Source organism: Panulirus ornatus, chromosome 1 (assembly GCF_036320965.1).
Source record: "Panulirus ornatus isolate Po-2019 chromosome 1, ASM3632096v1, whole genome shotgun sequence".
Taxonomy (NCBI): Eukaryota; Metazoa; Arthropoda; class Malacostraca; order Decapoda; family Palinuridae; genus Panulirus; species Panulirus ornatus.
In genome coordinates this window covers 92,690,973-92,711,283 of record NC_092224.1, presented here as the reverse complement: position 1 = coordinate 92,711,283, position 20,311 = coordinate 92,690,973, and the positions used below count along the sequence as shown (strand labels likewise).

Sequence of the window (20,311 nt, the reverse complement as noted above, 5' to 3'; positions counted from 1 at the left end):
GGGAAGTTCATAGGGGTGTGCTGTTCAGTATATAGTGTATGTTCTCATCGTGCATGCAAGTACTAATGCAGTGTACAAAATAACCGCTGGACATTGGTCAATTTCCAACCACTTTGCAGGAATGACTGCTCAGATTGTAGCATGATCAGAGTTATGGTTTGATCATATATTTAGTTTCCGTAACCAGGCTAGTCCTCTCCTAGGCCAGGCCTTCTTGAGGCTTCAAAAAGTTGCCCAAAATTATCATGTTTAGAAGTGGATAAGAAATTACTAGTTCCCTTCTATCTATTGCTGTTCTTCAAAGTTGTAAAATTTGATTACTAAGATTTTCCAGCAGTAACAGATGAAGAGCAACAATGAAAATTTTGCAGGAAAAATCAAATCCTCAGCATGTAAGTTACATTATCACCTCAGTTTATTTGGACCACGACCATTAGTTAATGGAAATAAAATGAACTACTATGTATAAACCTGAGACTTTCCTGAAAAATTTGATGCAGCTAATTTCTAACAAACCAGTGAAAATGTTCATATTACCATTACTAATCCCAAATTATGTCTATGTAAAACATTTAAAAAGTGATATTATAAGGAAAATCAATTAGATAATGACCAATTCATAATGAAAGAGTTTGAAGAGTCTAAATGTTACAGCCATCTGTGATGTGGGAAAACTTGGTCGTCATGCTTTGATGTTTTGGCTAGCCATTGTTTGTATCTTATATGACATGTCATCAAGTGAAGTTCAGTGAAAGGCTTCTGGAGAAGTGCAAACAGGCAACCACTGCTTATAATACTATCTCTTTAGCCAAGACTGAATATGTGTGGACAAATAAAACACTAGAGCCTCTGTTTACTTCATTCGAGGACTGAAAATGAAAGTAATTGGAGAGGAGTGGTCACAGAGGAAAACTCAGCAATCAGAAGAAATAAGGCCTACTTTTGAGGAGATATAAATGGCATTACAGCTAAGAAGCATTTGAATTATATAAAAGAGCAAGCAGTAAATACAGTTAAGTAAGGAAGGAAGTGGACCAGGGAAACATTTTAGGCAAAGTAGGTGATTGCTAAAATGGCTTCATGAATTTTTTAGGAGAATTGTTAAAGAGTAAATGATCACATAAAAGAAATGAGAAGGAAAGATTATCACGGCAAAGGAGGAATCATATTTACAGTGGAAGACATAATTTAACCCAAAACTGATGAGATGAGATGGGAAGATCATGGAAAGCACTGAGATTGTCAGGGAAGATATGTATTGGTATTTGAGTTAGCTAGTTCCTTAAAACACACTTGGCTTTAATGAAATCTTTCCATATATACTCAAGGAGTTTGTAGAAATGCTTAACAGGCCACTTAAGGTGATGTTTGGAGACTCGGTAAAAGAAGGATATGTTTGCTGAAGATGTGGAAAGAAGTAATGTCAGGAATTTTTTTGAGAAAGGAAAGAAGGAAAATACATTCTTATGAAGGCCAGTATAATTGGCAAGCATTGTATGCAGAATATTGGAAAAGATTATCAGAGACCATGAATGATACCTGCAAGGGAGAAATTGTGTGAGAAGAGCAGTAGCCAAGAGAAAAGTGATGGGCTTATTGTGTATGCATTTTTGGACTGGCAGAGGATGTTTGACATTATCCCTTAGAATTTTGGTTTAAAAAGAGATTATTGGATTATAAGGCAAGCAAATGGACTCCTTTGATGAATCACATGATGTAATTGCCCATGTGGATGGGAACGGAGTACCCTTGTCAGAGGTACTTTTGCGCACTGGATTCAAGTAGTCTCTGGTGTCCTATAGGGCCATACAAGGGGACTCCACCTGTGAAACGATGATTCTCTCTCTCTCTCTCTCTCTCTCTCTCTCTCTCTCTCTCTCTCTCTCTCTCTCTCTCTCTCTCTCTCTCTCTCTCTCTCTCTTTCTTTCTTTCTCTCTCTCTCAAGATTATGTATTTACGATGGACTAGAAGTAAAAAGTAAATCCAGAATATTGGGAGAGTGGTCACAGTGGTCAGGAATATGGGTGGGATGGGAGATAATTTGCTCTAGATCATTGAGAATGGAGAACGTGAGTGCTTCAATCCCTGCACCATTGTATGGGAGGAATTCAACCATTCCCTATGGTGAACATTGAAATCCCCAAGTTAGAGGGTCTCAGCTTGTGGGTGGGAGGATATCAGTCTCATGGCAGGAGTGTAGATAGTCAAAGAAAGATATGAAATTTGGAGAATTAGGAAAGCACTAGGCAAAACAGAGGAAATGTGTGGTAGTTGAGAGATAGACCTTGAGCCACATAACATCAAAATTTGGGGACTCAAGGTCTTGAGCCATGCAACGTGTGTTGATGTTGGAATAAGCACAAACACCACCTTTTAACTGGAATCATGAGTGGAGGTTATAATTAGATATGAAAAAGGGATAAATGAGAACATCATTAGACAACTTTGTCCCAGAGAAAAGTAAGATGGTAGGAGAGGTACCAGACAGACTGTGTTCAACTTAGGAGAGGTTACCGGAGAGACTATGGATGTTTGGGGACTCAAGGTCCTTGAGGCATGCAGTAGGTTTGTTGATGCACAAGCACCATCTTTGAACCAGAGTCATGATTGGGGGTTATAGGTTGATATGAAAAAGAGTATTGATTGAGAGGGTAAAGGCATGTACAGAACATCAGATTGGGGAAGAGCAGTGTGGTTTCAGAAGTAGAGAATGTGTGGATCAGGTGTTTGCTTTGAAAAATGTATGTGAGAAATACCTAGAAAAAAAGTTGGCTTTGTACATAGCATTTACGGATCTGGAAAAGGTCTATGATAGGGTGGATAGAGATGCTTTGTGGAAGGTTTTAAGAGTATATGGTGTGGGATGTAAGTTGCTAGAAGCGGTGAAAAGTTTTTACGTAGGATGTAAGGCTTGTGTACGAGTAGGAAGAGAGGAAAGTGATTGGTTCCCAGTGAATGTCGATTTGTGGCAGGGGTGCATGATGTCTCCATGGTTGTTTAATTTGTTTATGGATGGGGTGGTTATGGAGGTGAATGCAAAAGTTTTGAAGAGAGGGGCAAGTATGCAGTCAGTTGTGGATGAGAGGGCATGGGAAGTGAGCCTGTTGTTGTTTGCTGATGATACAGCACTGGTGGCTGACTCAGGTGAGAAACTGCAGAAGTTGGTAACTGAGCTTGGTAAAGTGTGTGAAAGAAGAAAATTGAGAGTGAATGTGAATAAGAGCAAGGTTATTAGGTTCAGTAGAGAAAAACTGGAGGAAGTGAAGTGTTTTAGATGCCTGGGAGTGGACTTGACAGTGGATGACACCATGGAATGAAGTGAGTCATAGGGTTGGGGAGGGGGCAAAGGTTCTGGGAGCATTGAAGAATTTGTGGAAGGCGAGATTGTTATCTCGGAGAGCAAAAATGGGTATGTTTGAAGGAATAGTGGTTCCAACAAGGTTATATGGTTGCGAGACATGGGCCATAGATAGGGTTGTGTGGAGGAGGGTGGATGTGTTGGAAATGAAGTATTTGAAGATAGTATGTTGTTTCAGGTGGTTTGATTGAGTAAGTAATGAAAGGGTAAGAGAGATGTGTGGTAATATAAAGAGTGTGGTTGAGAGAGCAGAAGAGGATGTATTGAAATGGTTTGGATACATGAGTGAGGAAAGATTGACAAAGAGGGTATATATGTCAGAGATGGAGGGAACAAAGAGAAGCAGGAGACCAAATTGGAGGTGGAAGGATGGTGTGAAAAAGATTTTGAGCGATCGGGGCCTGAACATGCAGGAGGGTGAAAGGCGTGCAAGGAATAGAGTGAATTGGAACGATGTGGTATACCGGGGTCGACGTGCTGTCAATGGATTGAACCAGGGCATGTGAAGCATCTGGTGTAAACCATGGAAAGGTCTGTTTGGCCTGGATGTGGAAAGGGAGCTGTGGTTTTGATGCATTAGACATGACATCTAGAGACTGAGTGTAAATGAATGTGGCTTTTTTTTTGTTTGTTTCTGGTGCTGCCTTGCTTGGGGGTGGATGCTATTTCATCATGGTGGGGTGGCAATGGGAATGGACGAAGGCAGCAAGTATGAATATGTACATGTGTATATATGTATGTATACGGTGAAATGTATATGTATGTATATGTGCGTGTGTGGGCATTTGTGTATATGTGTGTGTAGGTGTTTGTGTATATACATGTGTATGCGGGTGGGTTAGGCCATTCCTCGTCCATATCCTTGCGCTACCTCGCTAACGCGGGAGACGGCGGTTAAGTATAATAATAAAAATAGTAATGAAAAAGGGACAAGTGAGAGCATTATTAGACAACTGTGTCTCAGAGAGAAGTAAGATATTAGGAGAAGTACATGACAAATGTTGTTCAACTGAGGAAAAGTTGATGGAGAGACCACGAATGTTTGAATAGAAAAAGAAGGTCTAATATAGAGGGAAAGGTTGTTGGAGGGGCCAGTATTACTACTGCCAGAGCCTTCCTTCTCATGGGCAGTAGAGTCAGGCAGAAACCTGGAGATTCTTAGCACCCCATGATGCCGGGGACTAGGTGCCATATATTTGATGGACTCTTTGATCATGATACGTGAAAATGTTTGAGTGGACAGGAATTGGTAAGAATTCTTGTGTGAAAAAGCAATAATGATAAGCAAGGTTTGAGTAGGTATATGGTGCTTTTAAGAAGATGGCAAGACTATCCTGGTCATCCCGTTTTGATGAGACAGGAAGACCAGTAATCCTGGCATGGGGAGTACAAGATGGTTCTAGGCACCACTTTTTGGTCCTTAGTCAAGATGGTAGTACTACCCTGGGCAGCTAGTATTTTTCAAGTTGGATTGGAGTAACTTGTTATGTTCAACTAGGCTGAGGTTTAGGTAATGCTTTTATTCCTGTTTTAAGTACGTGACTTGCCAGAAGGATTAGCATTATACTTGAATGTGTGAATGATAAAGAGTTGAGGGAATACTGGGGTTCTTTGTTTGCAGGATCCTAAAGAGAGACCTAAATTGGTTACAGGTGAGCATAAGTACTTACCTGCCTGAATACTTACGCTGAAAGTTTGCCATGGTGGCTAGGCTAGAGCACTCACCTTTTGACTTGTATATTGACGAATGCCTTTCCTCTCGACTGCCTCACCTAATCCCCTTACTTTTCTTGCTTGATGTATAATGCTATTCTTTTTTAGCAGCTACTCCTTTGGCATACTTAACTGTTCTAGGTTCATCTGGTATTGTCTTCAACCATGAGTCCAATCTTCTGTTGAATGTTTTTGTTGTCAGTCTGTTTAAATTTTGTAGATCATCTGGTATTGCATTTAATGATTGTGCCAACTTCCTCACTGGGCATTCATTTATCTTTATCTTATGTATTTTTGGTATGAGGATTGATATGATAGAAAGTTGTGGAAATTCATTCATAGTCCAATGAGACCACATTATGAATATCATTTATTAGGGAAGAAGTTAAGGGAATCCATAGATGAAAGGGACTTAGAATTGACATAGTACCCAACCATTCACCTGAGGAATTGTAGAGGTAAGTTATTTGCTGCTCACTGCCAAGTGTTGAGAAAATATTTACTGCTTTATCCTTTTGGTGCTTAAGTGATTTTTTCAGCCTCTTCTCCAGTGTGAAAAAATGTGGAAAAAAATCTTACAAAGTAAAACTTAGTACCTAGTTTATGAATAATTTGTCTCTCACATGCAAGTTATGTAAACATTCATTTCATTACTTTTTTATTTATATGATTAGATTCAGAAATGTTATCAGACTAATTTTTTCTTGAATTGAGAGGTAAGTCTAGTTAGTGTAGGAAAATTAATGTACATTATGTACTGGAATGGCCAATCCCAAGTAAGGGTGGTGAGGGTTCACTGTGGGCATGGTGGTGATTGCTGCAGGTGCAGTTGGGTACCATGGGCTCAGCAAGTCCTAAGAACAGACACCCAGCCACCCATGTGTTTCCAGTGACTCATCCTTTGTTTATGTTGCCATCTGTGGTCAGCCACCAGAGCTTACAATGTGCACAGAATTCAGCTTTTGGCAGTGTACTACTGCCAAACTGTAGATTGAAATCCTTTGCACTTAAAGGGATATATGAGAGTAAATTAATGGTTGAGACAACAGACTGATCATCCCACTTGAGAAGATGTAATGGTCTGCTGGAAAAGGTTTTGCAAAGGGCAGCAAAGAATTTATTCGAAGTAAGGGAGACCTACATTGGAAGAGAAAAGGGAGATTGGACATTATTACAATTTTGAGGTTACTGAATCAGCTTGACATTCTTTTTTAATTGAACAGTTATATACTTAGAGGACAGAACATTATACCGAGGTGGAAAGAAGATAGGAAAGATATGAAGACTTGTTGCCGTAATAATAAGGTGGTGTATGCATGGAGGAAGCCAAATGAAGATGGAGTGACTGCATAGTGATAAGAAATTCAATCTGTGTAATAGTTGAAGTTAAAAGGAATACCCATGTGTGTAGAGATTCCCCGTGGTATAGCAGAATTATGTTAGGCAGGTAATCACACACAAACAGGTATATGTATATACACATGTACATACACATAAATATATGCATGCACTAAATTTAGCCCACTATAAGCTTGTTTGAAATGTTTGTTTTTGCTTGGATCATCCCTTAATGTGGTTTATAGATTTAGAAAGTTTTGTGACTAATACAAAAGGTTTCTGGAGATATGTGTGACTTTCATGCCACTTTTTGTATTAATGTTATCACTCATATGTTTTTTACATGCAGGTTTCTGTAGGAGTGAATGGCAATGGTGGTGCAGGTACAGTGGTGGGTGTGGCAGGATACCCAGTAGCAGCAACAGCACCCTCAGTCCCTTATGGCTTACCGGGCATTCCATACCCCCTTGGTTACAACTACATCCAGGGTTTAACCACAAGTGTGTCTTGCATCAATCCTCAGTTGCCCATGCAGGTATTTACCTAACATATTACACTTTATGTGTCAGTTTCCTTCAGCCCAAAAAATCAGTACCAAATTTATGATTAGACCTGTAGAAGTGGCTTAGCATCATCAGTCACTAAAATCCTTAGTATCCTTTGAATATCGATGACCACCTACTAGTATTATAGTGTTATAACTTTTTTCTTACTTCTCTAAACAAAATGATTGGCTCAAAGTTCTTAATAGTCATACTGACTTACCAGAGAGTAATTTCGCAAATACCTGTCATGGATGCTTTGCTGCCATGGGTTAAATGTCATCTGCAAGGGATCACAGCTTGTCGGTATCTTTCATGTGTTCCCATTTGCTCCAGCTGGCTCTTGAAAAGTGTCTTGAATGTATGGGTAAATTTGGTTGAGGAAAAATGAAATGAGAGAGTAATAAAGTGAGGAAGGAATGTAAATGTACAAGGAATGATTGTCATTGTTAATGAGCTTGATAAAGATGTTGGAAAAATTCCAAAGAAAGGGAGGTGAAGAGTTAGAGGTGAGGAAGGAGCCTAAGTTTGCAAGAAGCAAGTGTCTTATGTAATGAATCTAATTGAGTTGAATTTTTAATTTTTTGAATATCAGTTCAAGGTCAGGGAGGGCAGAGCATGTTCTCTCCTCTGCTGGTCTGTCACATGAGCAACAAAATATACCTTGGATATTTAGTTAGTTAGAACCTTATAATCCTGTTAAATCAGTTGAGATAGTTGCTAGCTCTTCATACCCATCATTACCCACCTAACTGTGGTAGCAGTAGCTTGTACATTTTAGACCTGCCTTCATCCATTCAGAGACCACCATAGTGATGACATCACTAATTCACTTACTCCCAGGGATTGATCTAACTGCCAGCTCAGAATTCCTTTAGACTGTGTTAAGACCAGGCAGCTTCTACCAAAGTTCTGTTTCAGAAGCCAAAGTTCTGTTTTTAATGGCTTGTTTCCATCCTACTTCAGATCACTCAATTTTCTTTTCTTTAGGTTGCGGTATACTGGAAGTACTTTTCATATGTATAAATAGTTTCATCTGCCTTTCTAAGAAAGCATCGGGAACTAAAAGATCGACAGCCTCACATGTGCACAACCTTTCCATAGCCATCATGTATGAAGTGCTAAATCCAGACCTCAATCCATCATGCTATCCCATGATTTTCTTGACCACTTGGTATGTCCTGGTTCTACCCATTGACAGTACATTCCCATCCCTCTCGTTACCGCTTTGATCCTATACATGTGTGTAACCCTTTTAAACGTTCAAACCCCAACATCCATCCCAAAGCATCCTTCTTCCCATCCTGCAAACTCCTTCTTGATTCCCCTTTCCTTTTTTTCCCTTTATTTCAATCACCTAGATCCTCTTTGTTATTCTTTCTTCACTCATCCCCCTCTTATTTCCATACCATTTCAGCATGCTGTGGTCAGCACTCTCAGTCAGACTTCACTTACTACCATAGCTCTCACTTTTACAGGTCATTCCTTACAGGATCAGCCTTTCTCACAGCACTTAGTCCTCTGACATTTCATGTCCAATATGTCAACCTTCTTCCACTGTTTTGAGTTAATGGTCACAAACACACACACCCATAACTACTCATAAACCAACTGCATCCTTTCGATATCCTCAACCTATGCTACCAACCAACCAGACTTCCAACCCACCACTAATTCAATCAGTCTTGCTGGACATCACAATCTGCTTACCAGCACTGCACTTGAGAACCAGCAGGATCATGCTGCATGAGCTATCCTCTGACCTTTTGCCCATCCTGATAACACTTCAAATGGCCCACCCAATCACACAACCACCAAAATAGAATTACACAAACTACCGGTAAGCAGACTGGCCAGTCTTTACACAATACATGGGTTCCCAGACTTCAGTATAGATGGTTTGTCATTCCTAGATCATGCAAACTGACACTTCATCAGCATCTCTGACCAAGCCAGCAAAAAAAACATACCAAGATGGCATAGAAAGAAATATAACCCAAATTTAATTCCCACAACTTACACACCACATTAAGCAAAGAAACCAGCACAGACAGAACCATTCACCATCAGTAGAAATCAGAGAAGAGATCGACATTCTAGATAATACCATTACAAACATAATGATTAATAAACAAAGTGGAAACTGGCTTTCCTTCCCAAACACTGTAAATCACAAGACCCAGAGCAACCAACTCTCTTGCATATTCAAGAAATTCCACTCTTATTGCACTAGTCCATCTCCCACTCTTGGAATACTGAAGAACACACTAATGTACTCATGAAACATTTCTCAAAAATCAGCCACAAACTAACCACACCTCAAAACAGAAAGGCATGAAAAATCTACTCTACATTACATAATTGTAACAGTCACACATGCACAACAGAATGTCAACGTCTCCACAGAAGTCTTCAATCACCCTTTTAATTAAAACCCCAGACAAACTTTATTCCTGCTCACTCCATCCAGTCCCCTTGAATGGAGATTCTCTCCCACTGAGCAAAGTATCAACCATCCCAGGCATCACATATGGCACATACATGACATACACTCCCGATACCAGTAATATTAGCACAACAACAACACACAAACTAAAAGTTTTAAGAACTCTAACTGGCACCAGATTTGGACAAAAAAAAGAATCCCTTGATATCCTTTACAAGTGATTTGTCCATTCCACTTTAAACTATGCCTCACCTGTCTGGTCTTCCATCTTCTTGAATGTAAATATAACAGAGCAGCAAAACACCCAAAAGAGTGCACTTAGAACAGTCACTGGCTTCCTGTTAACCACTTATATTCAGTGCTTTCACATTGAAACAAAGATCCTCCTGAGCCAGTCTAACCTCAACAATCTAGACACAAAATTTTATGCAACGGTACTAGACCCCTCTCATCCTTACTGTACAATATATAACCATCAGCTCTCAAGCAGAAATGAAAAGCTTTCCCCTACTTCAGTATCCTCCACTCACAGATCCCCCATGCCAAACTTATATACAGTTGTTAAAACACAGCCACTAAAAATCACCCAGCAAGCACTAAACATCCAACCTCCCATCTTGGCTGTAAACTCCAACTTGCTATTCATACTGCCATCAAAGATCACATTCCCCAACAAACATGAATCACACCCTCCTGCTTATTCTGTGGACATCACCCATCATTATAACACTGCGAACACCATTTCAAAATATCCCAAGACCCTTCATGCTTATGATGCAGCTACCATAAAGATGACACTGAGCATATACTACTGAGTTGTGCACTTTCTGCATGTAGCTACACAAAACATCACAATCCTTTTAGACCTGTGGTCCCAACTAGTGGATGAAGCTATCTTCCTGAATGCTTCAAGTGCCTTTTAAGGATAGCAGAGACTTCTGGGGCAGGAAGGTAAGATGTGCATATATACTTATACCTTGAAGGTTCAAATTGGGTCATCTAAATGAGTGTGGATGTAACCAAGATGAGAAGAAATGAGAGATAGCTAGTATGTTTGAGGAAAGGAACCTGGATGTTCTGGCTGTGGGTAAAACAAAGCTCAAGAGTAAAGGTGAAGAATGCCTTCTGGATAAATCAGGGGTTGGTGAGGGCTAGAGCTAAGGATGGGGTAGCAGTACTGATCAAGCAAGAGCTGTGAGATGTGAAGGAGTTTAAGGAAGTGAGCTTTAGACTGATGTGGATAAAGAGAAAAGTGGGTTGTAAGAGATGGGTGATTATTATTGCTTATGCATTTAGCCATGAGATGTAGGTTGATGTGAGGCAAATGTTTTGGGAGGAGCTGAGTGAGTATGTCAGCAGTTTTGATGATAGAAATTGGGAAGTAGTTTTTTTTATGTTGAAGGATCAAGTCACAGACAGTAGTCCACATCAAGGTTGGGCCTTTAATGAAATATAAAGAGAATTATGAAATGGAAAAAGAAATGACTAGGGAAAGTATTTACAAATTTTGGAGGAAGTGAAAGACCTGTCTTTTGAAATGTGTCAGGTCATAGTTATTGGGAAAGAGAGGAGAAGGTAGAGTTCCAAAGCTTTGACATGCAGGGAAAGAAGCAGGTATCAAAATGGCCCACCTTTGACTTGCCAATGGCCACAGAATAATCATGTGATGCAGCAGGTTGCCAAGTATTGCATGGTCTAGCTAGTGTTGTGGGCACACAAGCAGCCAGTTCTCGGGAGCAAAAACCAAAGTAATACGTACAGAAGAGGGAAAGTGAACCAACATTGCAGTGTAGGGCAAGGGGGTCAAGTTTGGAAGTTAGCCTGGGACTTTTTATAAGTTGGACCACTTTCGACTCACCTCTGTCAAGTAAGGAGAGCAGTATTCTATACAAAGACGAATCCCATGTATAAATGGAGCAACTGTTAAGAAGAGAAGTTTCGACATCTTAGCAGGACACCCAGTTAGAGCCAGACTTAGCTATTCCTGTAATGTTGGGTTTCCAAGAAAGAGTGGATGTTGTAGTAATACCAATATGAGTCAAGCGGTGGAATTATGGAACTGTTAAAGGAGAAATGAGAGTTGTGAGAAGTTTTCGATAAAGAGATGTGTAGAAATTGGGTCTTGGAGGCATTAAACTTTACAGGATTTTTTTTTACCCCACTGAGATATTCTATCCAGGTCTGAGTTTATTGAGGAAGCTATGTCAGGACAAGATGCAGATTGGATGAGAGAAGAGGGAGCAGAATTGAAGAATGTGGATGAATGCAGTGTTGTTGTCAAGTGTATGAGTGCATTGGATTATTTGTGGAGGAAAGGAAATTGTTAAAAGAAAGGAGAAAAAGTGTAGGGGACAGGACAGAACCTTGTGGGACACCAGTGTTGTTGTTGTTGTTGTTGTGTGTGTGTGTGTGTGTGTGTGTGTGTTGGGGGGGGGGGGCTGTTGATCAATCAACAGCCACAGATCTGGATTGGCTGGAGAGGAAGTTGAATATGAAGGAGCAAAGTGAGGGAGGGAATCCAGAAGAGGGGAGCTTAGAGATGAGATCCTGATGCTTCACTCTATCAGAAGCCTTAGATATGTCAAGGGCAACTACACCTGACTCCCCAAAATCTTTCAGGGATGATGACCAAACATTATTAAGATAGGAAAGAATATCAACAGTATATCTCTTATGGAAGCCATACTGGTAATCAGAGAGAAGACTGTGATTTTTGAGGTTTTTGAGGATATAGGAGTTGAGGAGTGATTCAAAGACTGGAAATGGTAGATGTCAAAGCAATAAGACAATATTTAGAGGGGTCAGAACAGTCACACTTCTTAGGGATGGGATGTATCAGTGCATGCTTCTAAGGAGAAGGAAAGGTTTTGGTTTTTAAACAGAAACAGAACAGATGAGCATATGCAGTTGCAAGTTCAGAAGTACATTCTTTTAGTACACAGGGATGGATACCATCAGGACCATAAGCCATGCTTGTGTTCAGAGAGAGAAGCACTTTTCTGACAGTCCAAAAAGAGATCATAGGAAGAATTATAGGATTAGTGAGAGGAGAATCAGGGGGTGAAGGAATGTTAGAGTCATCCAAGGTGGACTTAGAGGAGAAACAGGAACCAAAGAGAGTTGCTTTGTGTACTGGAGAGACAGCTATAGTACCTTCAGAATGGAAAAGTGAAGAAAAGAGCAACAGAAATTGTTAGAGATGCCCTTTGCTGAAGACCAGAAAGACCTATCTATGGATGATAAGGATAGGTTATCACACTTCCTTTGAATAAAGGAATGCTTTGCGCTTTATGGGCTGTGATAAAAGCTGAATGGGAGCCAGAGCAAGGAGTTTTTCCTAGCTCGATTTGTCTGATCTCTTGCCTGAATGACCTCAGAACGGGAACAGCTGAACCATGGATTGGATGAAGAGGTCATCTTAGAGGAAGAGGGGTTAAGTGCTTCAATTTCTGCAGAAAGAAGCATCACCACATAAGAGAGTAATTTACCCAAGGAAAGTCAGAAAAGAAGTTATGTAAGTTATGCCAGTCAGCTTTATTGAGATGCCAGTATTTACTCTTAGATGGGGTTGTTGGAAGGGGAGGCACCGTTTGAATAGATACATTTATGAGAGTGTAATCAGATGAACCAACTAGGGCAAGATTGTGTATTTACTGCAGGGTGGACTTGAGGTGAAAAACAAGTCCAGAATATTAAGAGAGTGGTCACAGCAGCCAGGAATATGGGTAGGATGGGAGATGATTTGCTCTGAATAATTTAGAATGGAGAGCATGTGGGCTTCAGTCCCTCCACCATCCATATGGGAGGAATTCAACTATTCCCTGTGGTAAACTTTGAAATCCCCGAAGTAGAGGATCTCGGCTTGCGAGTGAGAGGATATCACAGTCTCATGGCAGGAGTTTAAATAGTTGAGTATTTAATGTGACATTTCAAGGTATGGTTGGAGGACATGGGGTATTTAGTTGAGGTGAATGCAAATGTTAAACAGCTTGTGAAGTTGTGAGCTGAAAATGGCTTGGTGATTGGGAATACATGGTTTAAAAAGTCGGACATACATAAGTATACATGGGTGAGTAGGAAAGATGGTCGACAGGCATTATTGGATTACTTACTGATTAATAGGCTTGCAGAAGATAGAGTCTTGGGTGTGAATGTATTGAGATGGGGCAGCTTGTGGGATGTATAACCATGAATCAGTAATGAAAAATAATCCACCGTGTATGTACCAAGAAGGTTACGCACAATTTGGTATATTGCATAACATAATGCCTTGGTTTACAATATTCCCACTTCTAACACAAATGATTTCCAGTACAAATGATTAAAAGTACTCATGAATATTATTAATAACAGTGTAAAAGAAAAAGAAATTTAAAAGTTAAAAACAGCAAAGGCAAATATTAAAAGAATAAAAATCTTACCTAGCATTAAGTTTTCTAACTATATATGGTATGTTTGAAGTTTGATAATGTGGATCTTCATCTTATAGATTGCAATACTTGTCTTCTTCTAGTGTCTCTGCCATGTAAGGTATACAATATTTGTTAGATTTTAGAGTTTTTTCCAAATTGTATTGTTAGTTCATCTCTCCTTTTGTATCATGATGGAGTTCATGCTTGCTGAAGCAGTTTCATAATTTGTGTACTGACTACCTAAGATAACTTTGAAACATTGTTTCTGTATGCGTTTGAGGTGTGAATGTTGTGTCTGAGTAAAGCCAGGGTGCCATACTGTGACTGCATATTCTAAGGGTGTACATGTAAACCAACTATATAATTTGAACATTGTTTCCTTACTGAAACCGCCTTGCTTGGTACAAAATAAACATGCAGCTGTTTGCATTCGTGATCATATATTCAACTTGATCATTCCATCTGAGAGCTGAGTTAATGTGTGCACCAAACTGTTTACAACTATGTTATGTTGTCCCACTTAGACATGGAATCTTGTTATCTCACTCTATGCTTATGCTCAGATATAAACTCAGTAAAGGTGAGTAATGAGGACTGGCAAACCAAAAAAATAAAGTTCCTGAATTACAACATTGCGATTGTAATCAAATGCTTTTTTAGAATCAGTCAAGACAAGTTGTGCAATTTTTTGTCTGATCTATGCCTTTTGAAAGAAAGCCTACTGTCTGATCTATGCCTTTTAAAAGAAAGCCTACTGTCTGATCTATGCCTTTTAAAAGAAAGCCTAGGAATGTAATTAAGCAGTGAGATGTAGAACTACCTTTCAGATTACAGTAAACCCTTGAGTTAACAGACCATGATACAGCGGATTTCTTATTTAACGGATTGAGCAAATTATAATACTTCTTTCTTTTTCTTTCAAACTATTCGCCATTTCCCGCATTAGCGAGGTAGCGTTAAGAACAGAGGACTGGGCCTTTGAGGGAATACCCTCACCTGGCGCAATTCTCTGTTCCCTCTTTTGGAAAATTAAAAAAAAAAAACGAGAGGGGAGGATTTCCAGCCCCCCGCTCCCTCCCCTTTTAGTCGCCTTCTACGACACGCAGGGAATACGTGGGAAGTATTCTTTCTCCCCTATCCCCAGGGAAAATTATAATACATTAATTGATAATAATTTAGAAAATAAAAGGAAATAAAAAATCTCAAAATGCCACACCATAGGCATTTCATATTGCACTTGTTGTTGGTAGCATGGGGTATACTTGCTTTGCTTCAGTCTCAGTCTGCATCAAGCTATGATGCAGTCAGGTTGTATACAGAGAATTGTGACTTTGTTTATTAAATGATTGTGTAATCCTTACAGTTCCAAATGGCATCAAGTGATAGAGGAGTTAAAAGAAAGTGTGTGAACTGTATATTGTATTACTGTATATTGTATAAGAAAATAGCCCCTAGGTTACATTTGATTTCAAAGACTTTCAGCATTAACAGACACTCCTTCCCCCTATTAGTCGTTTAAATCTAGGATTTACTGTACCATATTTATGTCGATCCAAGTTTGACCTAATGTTATCTAACACCATCTTTGTTACAGTTACTCAGTGAAGGCAAGGATATAGATTTCTAGGGATTTTAGTGAGAGTGGGAATGAATTGAGTGAGAAGAGGGTTGTGAAAACATTGAACTTGGAAAAGAAATGTGTACGAAGAAATTCTAGGAAAGATTGGGTAAGAATGGCAAAAGGTGAGATTCAGTAAAGCAAGAGTGGGTGAGGAATGGAAGTTATTATGGGAAACAGCACTGGGAGGTTTAAGAGAAGAGTGTGGCATGAAAGGTGGGAGATGGGCAGATTAGAAAGGGTAGAGAATGGTGGGATGAAGTAAGATTGTTAGTGAAAGAGAAGAGAGAGGCGTTTGGACAATTGCAGGGAAATAGTGCAAATGACTTGGGGATGTATAAAAGAAAGCAGCAGGAAGTTAAGAGATAGGTGCAAGAGGTGAAAAAGAGGGCAAATGAGAGTTGGGGTGAGAGAGTATCATTGAATTTTATGGAGAATATAAAGATATTTTGGAAGGAGGTAAATAAAGTGCGTAAGACAAGAGAACAAATGGGAACATCAGTGAAGAGGGCAAATGGAGAGATAATAACTAGTAGTGATGAAGTGAGAAGATGGAGTCAATATTTTGAAGGTTTGATGAATGTGTTTGATGATAGAGTGGCAGATATAGGGTGTTTTGATCGAGGTGGTGTGGAAATTGAGAGGGTCAGGTAGAATGGTTGGTGAACAGAGAAGAGGTTGTGAAAGCTTTGCAAAAGATGAAAGCGGGCAGGGCAGCGGGTTTGGATGGTATTGCAGTGGAATTTATCAAAAAGGGTGGTGACTGTGTTGTTGATTGGTTGGTAAGGATATTCAATTCAGTAGATCATTTTGAAGTGCCTGAGGATTGGCAGAATGCATGCATAGTGCCATTGTACAAAGGCAATGGAGAAAAAGGTGAGTGTTCAAATTACAGGGGCATAAGTTTGTTAAGTATTCCTGGGAAATTATATGGGAGGGTATTGAATGAGAGGGTAAAGGCTTGTACAGAGCATCAGACTGAGGAAGAGCAGTGTGGTTTCAGAAGTGGTAGAGGATGTGTGGATCAAGTGTTTGCTTTGAAGAATGTACGTGAGAAATACTTAGAAAAACAGATGAATTTGTATGTGGCATTTATGGATCTGGAGAAGGCAGAAAAGGCCACATTTGTTCACACTCAATCTCTTGCTATCATTTGTAATGTGCCAAAACTTCAGCTCCGTATCCACATCCAGGACCCTCAGACCTTTCCATGGTCTACCCCAGATGTTTCACATGACATATCATCATATATACATGTAAACGACAACAGATAGAGTGAACAACAAAATATATCAGATATATAACCAATTATAGCTTAAACTTTCCTGTTACAAGAAATAGAATAAACAATAAAGAATAACAATTATACTGGTGCTTAAAAGGAAAACGTAAAATGATAAAACTTTTATCAGACAGAAAACTAATGGACATTATCGGACTGAAAAAATTGAGTTATCAGAAGTTAGCTGGTCTGATAACGATTATTGAAGTTAACTTCCGATAATAGTCCAATAACAAAAATTAAGTTCGATTATTATTTGTTATGGGATTATCGCTTGCTTGCCGCACCCATTCCTGGAGCTAACCCTACCCACAAGGAAACAGCATCGCCACCCCCTGTGTCAACCAGGCAGCACCAGGAAAACAGATGAAGAAAGGCCACATCTCTTCACATCCATACATGAGCTTTAACCTGTAATACACCAAAACCACAGCTCCCTATCCACTTCCAGGCCCCACAGACCTTTTCGTGGTTAATCCCAGATGTTTCACATGCCTTGATTCATTCCATTGACGGCATGTTGACCCCAGCATACCATGTTCCAATTTTCTCTATTCCATGCACACCTTTCACTTGCCTATATGTTCAGGCCCTGATCGCTCAAAATCTCTATAATCCATCCTTCCACTTCCAATTTGGTCTCGCAATTCTCCCTGTTACTTTTATTTCTGACAACCTTTCCTCACGCATTCTCTCCATATGTCTAAACCATTGTAATATACCCTCTTCCGATCTCTCAACCACACATCTCTCCTACCCTTTCATTACTTGATCAAACCATCTCGCACCACATATTATCCTCAAACATCTCATTTCCAACACGTCCACCCTCTGAAACATTTCATTTCCAACACATTTACCCTCCTCATCACAGCCCTATCTATAGCCCATGCCTTGCAACCATATGATATTGTTGGAACTGCTATTTCTTCAAACATACCCATTTTTGCTCTCCAAGATTTTCTCTCTTTCCACACATTTTTCACCACTCCCAGAACCTTCACCCATTCCCCCCACCCTGTGACTCACTTCCACAGTTCCATTTGCTACCAAGTTCACTCCCAGATATCTAAAACACTTCTCGTCCTCCAATTTTTCAAAATTGAAACTTGCATCACATTTAACTTGTCCCTCAACCTTGCAGAACCTAATGATCTTGTTTTTATTGCACTCTTTTCACATTCTCTTCCATTCCAAACTTAGTCACCAACTTCTACAGTTTCTCACTCAAATCAACCACTAGTGCTGCATTATTGGAGAACAACAGCTGACTCACTTCCCAGGCCCTTCATCCCCAACAGGCTGCATACTCACTCCTTTCTCCAAAACTCTTGCCTTTACCTCCCTCATCACTCCCATCCATAAACAAATTAAAGAATCATGGTGACATCACACACCCCTGCTGCAGACCGACCTTCTCTTGGAACCAGCCACTCTCTTCTTCCTAATCGTACACATGCCTTGCATCCTTGATAAAAGATGTTCACTGCTTTTAGCAGCTTATCTCAAACACCATATATTCTTAAGACCTTCCACAAAGCATCTCATTCAACCTTATCATATGCCTTCTCCAGATCTGTAAATGCATCATACAAATCCAACTGTTTTTGTAAGTATTTCTCACACAAATTCTTCAAAGCATGCACATGGTCCACAAATCCTCTACTACTTCTGAAACTTCACTGCTCCTCTCCAATCTGATGCTCTGTACATGTCTTCACCCTCTTAATCAGTACATTTCCATACAATTTACTAGGTTTACTCAATTTGCTTATATCTCTGTAGTTATAACACTCACTTTTATCCCCTTTGCCTATATACAATGGTGCTATAGATACATTCCTCCAGTCCTCACAGGCACTTCACCGTGATCCATACATGCATTGAATATCCTTACCAACCAATGAACAACACAGTCACACCCTTTCTAAATGAATTCAGCTGCAATACTGTCCACTTTACCCTTGAGCCTCATTTTAATCAGAGCCAGACCCTCCAGGTTTCTTTTCTCAAACATACTGCCTATCTCTCCTCTCTTTTCATCTTGTTACATCAACACACAATCGGACACCCCAATCAGAGCCTTTGAGGAGGATGAGCATTCCCTGCTTGACTCATTCTTTGTTTTCTGTTTTAGAAATTAGAATACAAGAAGGGAAGGGTTTCCAACCCCCTACTCCCGCCTCGTTTAGTCGCCTTCTACGACACACTGGGAATACGGAGGTAGAATTGTTTTCACCCATGTGTATATATATTCATACTTAAATTTGTTTCCCTTATTAGCAAGGTAGCATCAGGAACAGACAAAAAAAGGCCATATATGCTAACATCCATTCTCTAGTTGTTATGTGTAATGTAGCAAAACCACAGCTCCCCATCCACAACCAGGCCCCACAGACCTTTTCATGGTTTACCCCAGATGCTTCATATTCCTTTGTTCAGTAATTGACAGCAAGTCTACCTCTGTATATCACATTTTTCCATTTCACTCCATCCCATGCACAACCTTTAACCTTCACGCACATTCAGGCCTTGATTGCTCAAAATCGTTTTCATCTCATCCTTCCATCTCCATTTTGGTCTCCCTGTTCTCCTTGTTCCCTCCACATGTGACACATATATCTTCATTGTCAATCTTTCCTCACTTATTCTCTCCACATGTTCAAACCATTTTAACACGCCCTCTTCAGGTCTCTCATCCACATGCATTATTTCTTTATGTATCTCCCTTACACTTTCATTACTTTTCAGTCAAACTACCCAACATGACTTACCATCCTCAATCATTTGATTTCCAATACACCCACCATCCTCTGCACAGCTTTGTCCATAGGCCATATCTCACATCTATATGATAATGTTGTGACTACTATACCATCAAACATACACATTTTGAATGTGACCTATAGGCCATTTTTTAATACCATACAGTACAGTATACTGTGCACATGCTTTCTTTTTACTCCTCTTGTCACTTGATGCCATTTTGAATTGTGAGGATTGCAAAATTACTTGATAGATACAGTCACAATTCTCTGTATACAACCTGACCACACGATAGCTTGAGGCAGACTGAGACTGAAACAAAGCAAGTATACCCCCATGCTACCAAAAACAAGTGCAATATGAAATGCACATGGTGTAGCGTTTGAGATTTTCTTTTCTTATTTTTTTTATTAATGTATTATTATTTGCCCAGTCTGTTTAATCCAAAATCTGTTATATCGGGGTCCATTATATCAAGGGTTTACTGTATGGGGGCATTACAGACATGGAAGGAGTGCAAATGATGGGAGAGATATAAGAAAAAGCAGCAGGAGGTGAAGAGGAAGTTGAAAAATAGGGCAAATGAGAGTTGGTGTGAGTAAGTACCAGTTAACTTTAGGGAGACTAAGATGTTTTGGAAGGAGGTTGATATTATTGAAGGGGGCAAATGGAGAAATCATTACTAAGCGAAGAGATGGAGCGAGTGTTTTGAATGACTGCTGAATGTGCTTGATTAGGTTAGCAGATGTAGAGTTTTTGGGGTGGGTTGGTATTGAAAGTGAAAAAATCATGGAGTGTGGTTTGATGAAGGGAGAAGAGTTGGTGAAAGCCTCACA

The 20,311-nt window shown here is 39.8% G+C and overlaps 1 protein-coding gene across 7 annotated transcripts in view; it reads left to right on the top strand.

Moving 5' to 3' along the window:
- Positions 1 to 20,311, top strand: part of Dora (zinc finger SWIM domain-containing dorado) — a 302,025-nt gene that overhangs the window by 176,579 nt on the left and 105,135 nt on the right. For 6 of the 7 annotated variants that reach the window (XM_071666088.1, XM_071666070.1, XM_071666078.1 and 3 more), the window contains exon 20: positions 6,759 to 6,944. The exons of the other annotated variant lie outside the window; for it this stretch is intronic. In XM_071666088.1, coding sequence (XP_071522189.1) covers positions 6,759 to 6,944 — 186 coding nt within the window. The remainder of the gene's footprint in view (positions 1 to 6,758; positions 6,945 to 20,311) is intronic. 7 annotated transcript variants of the gene reach the window in all.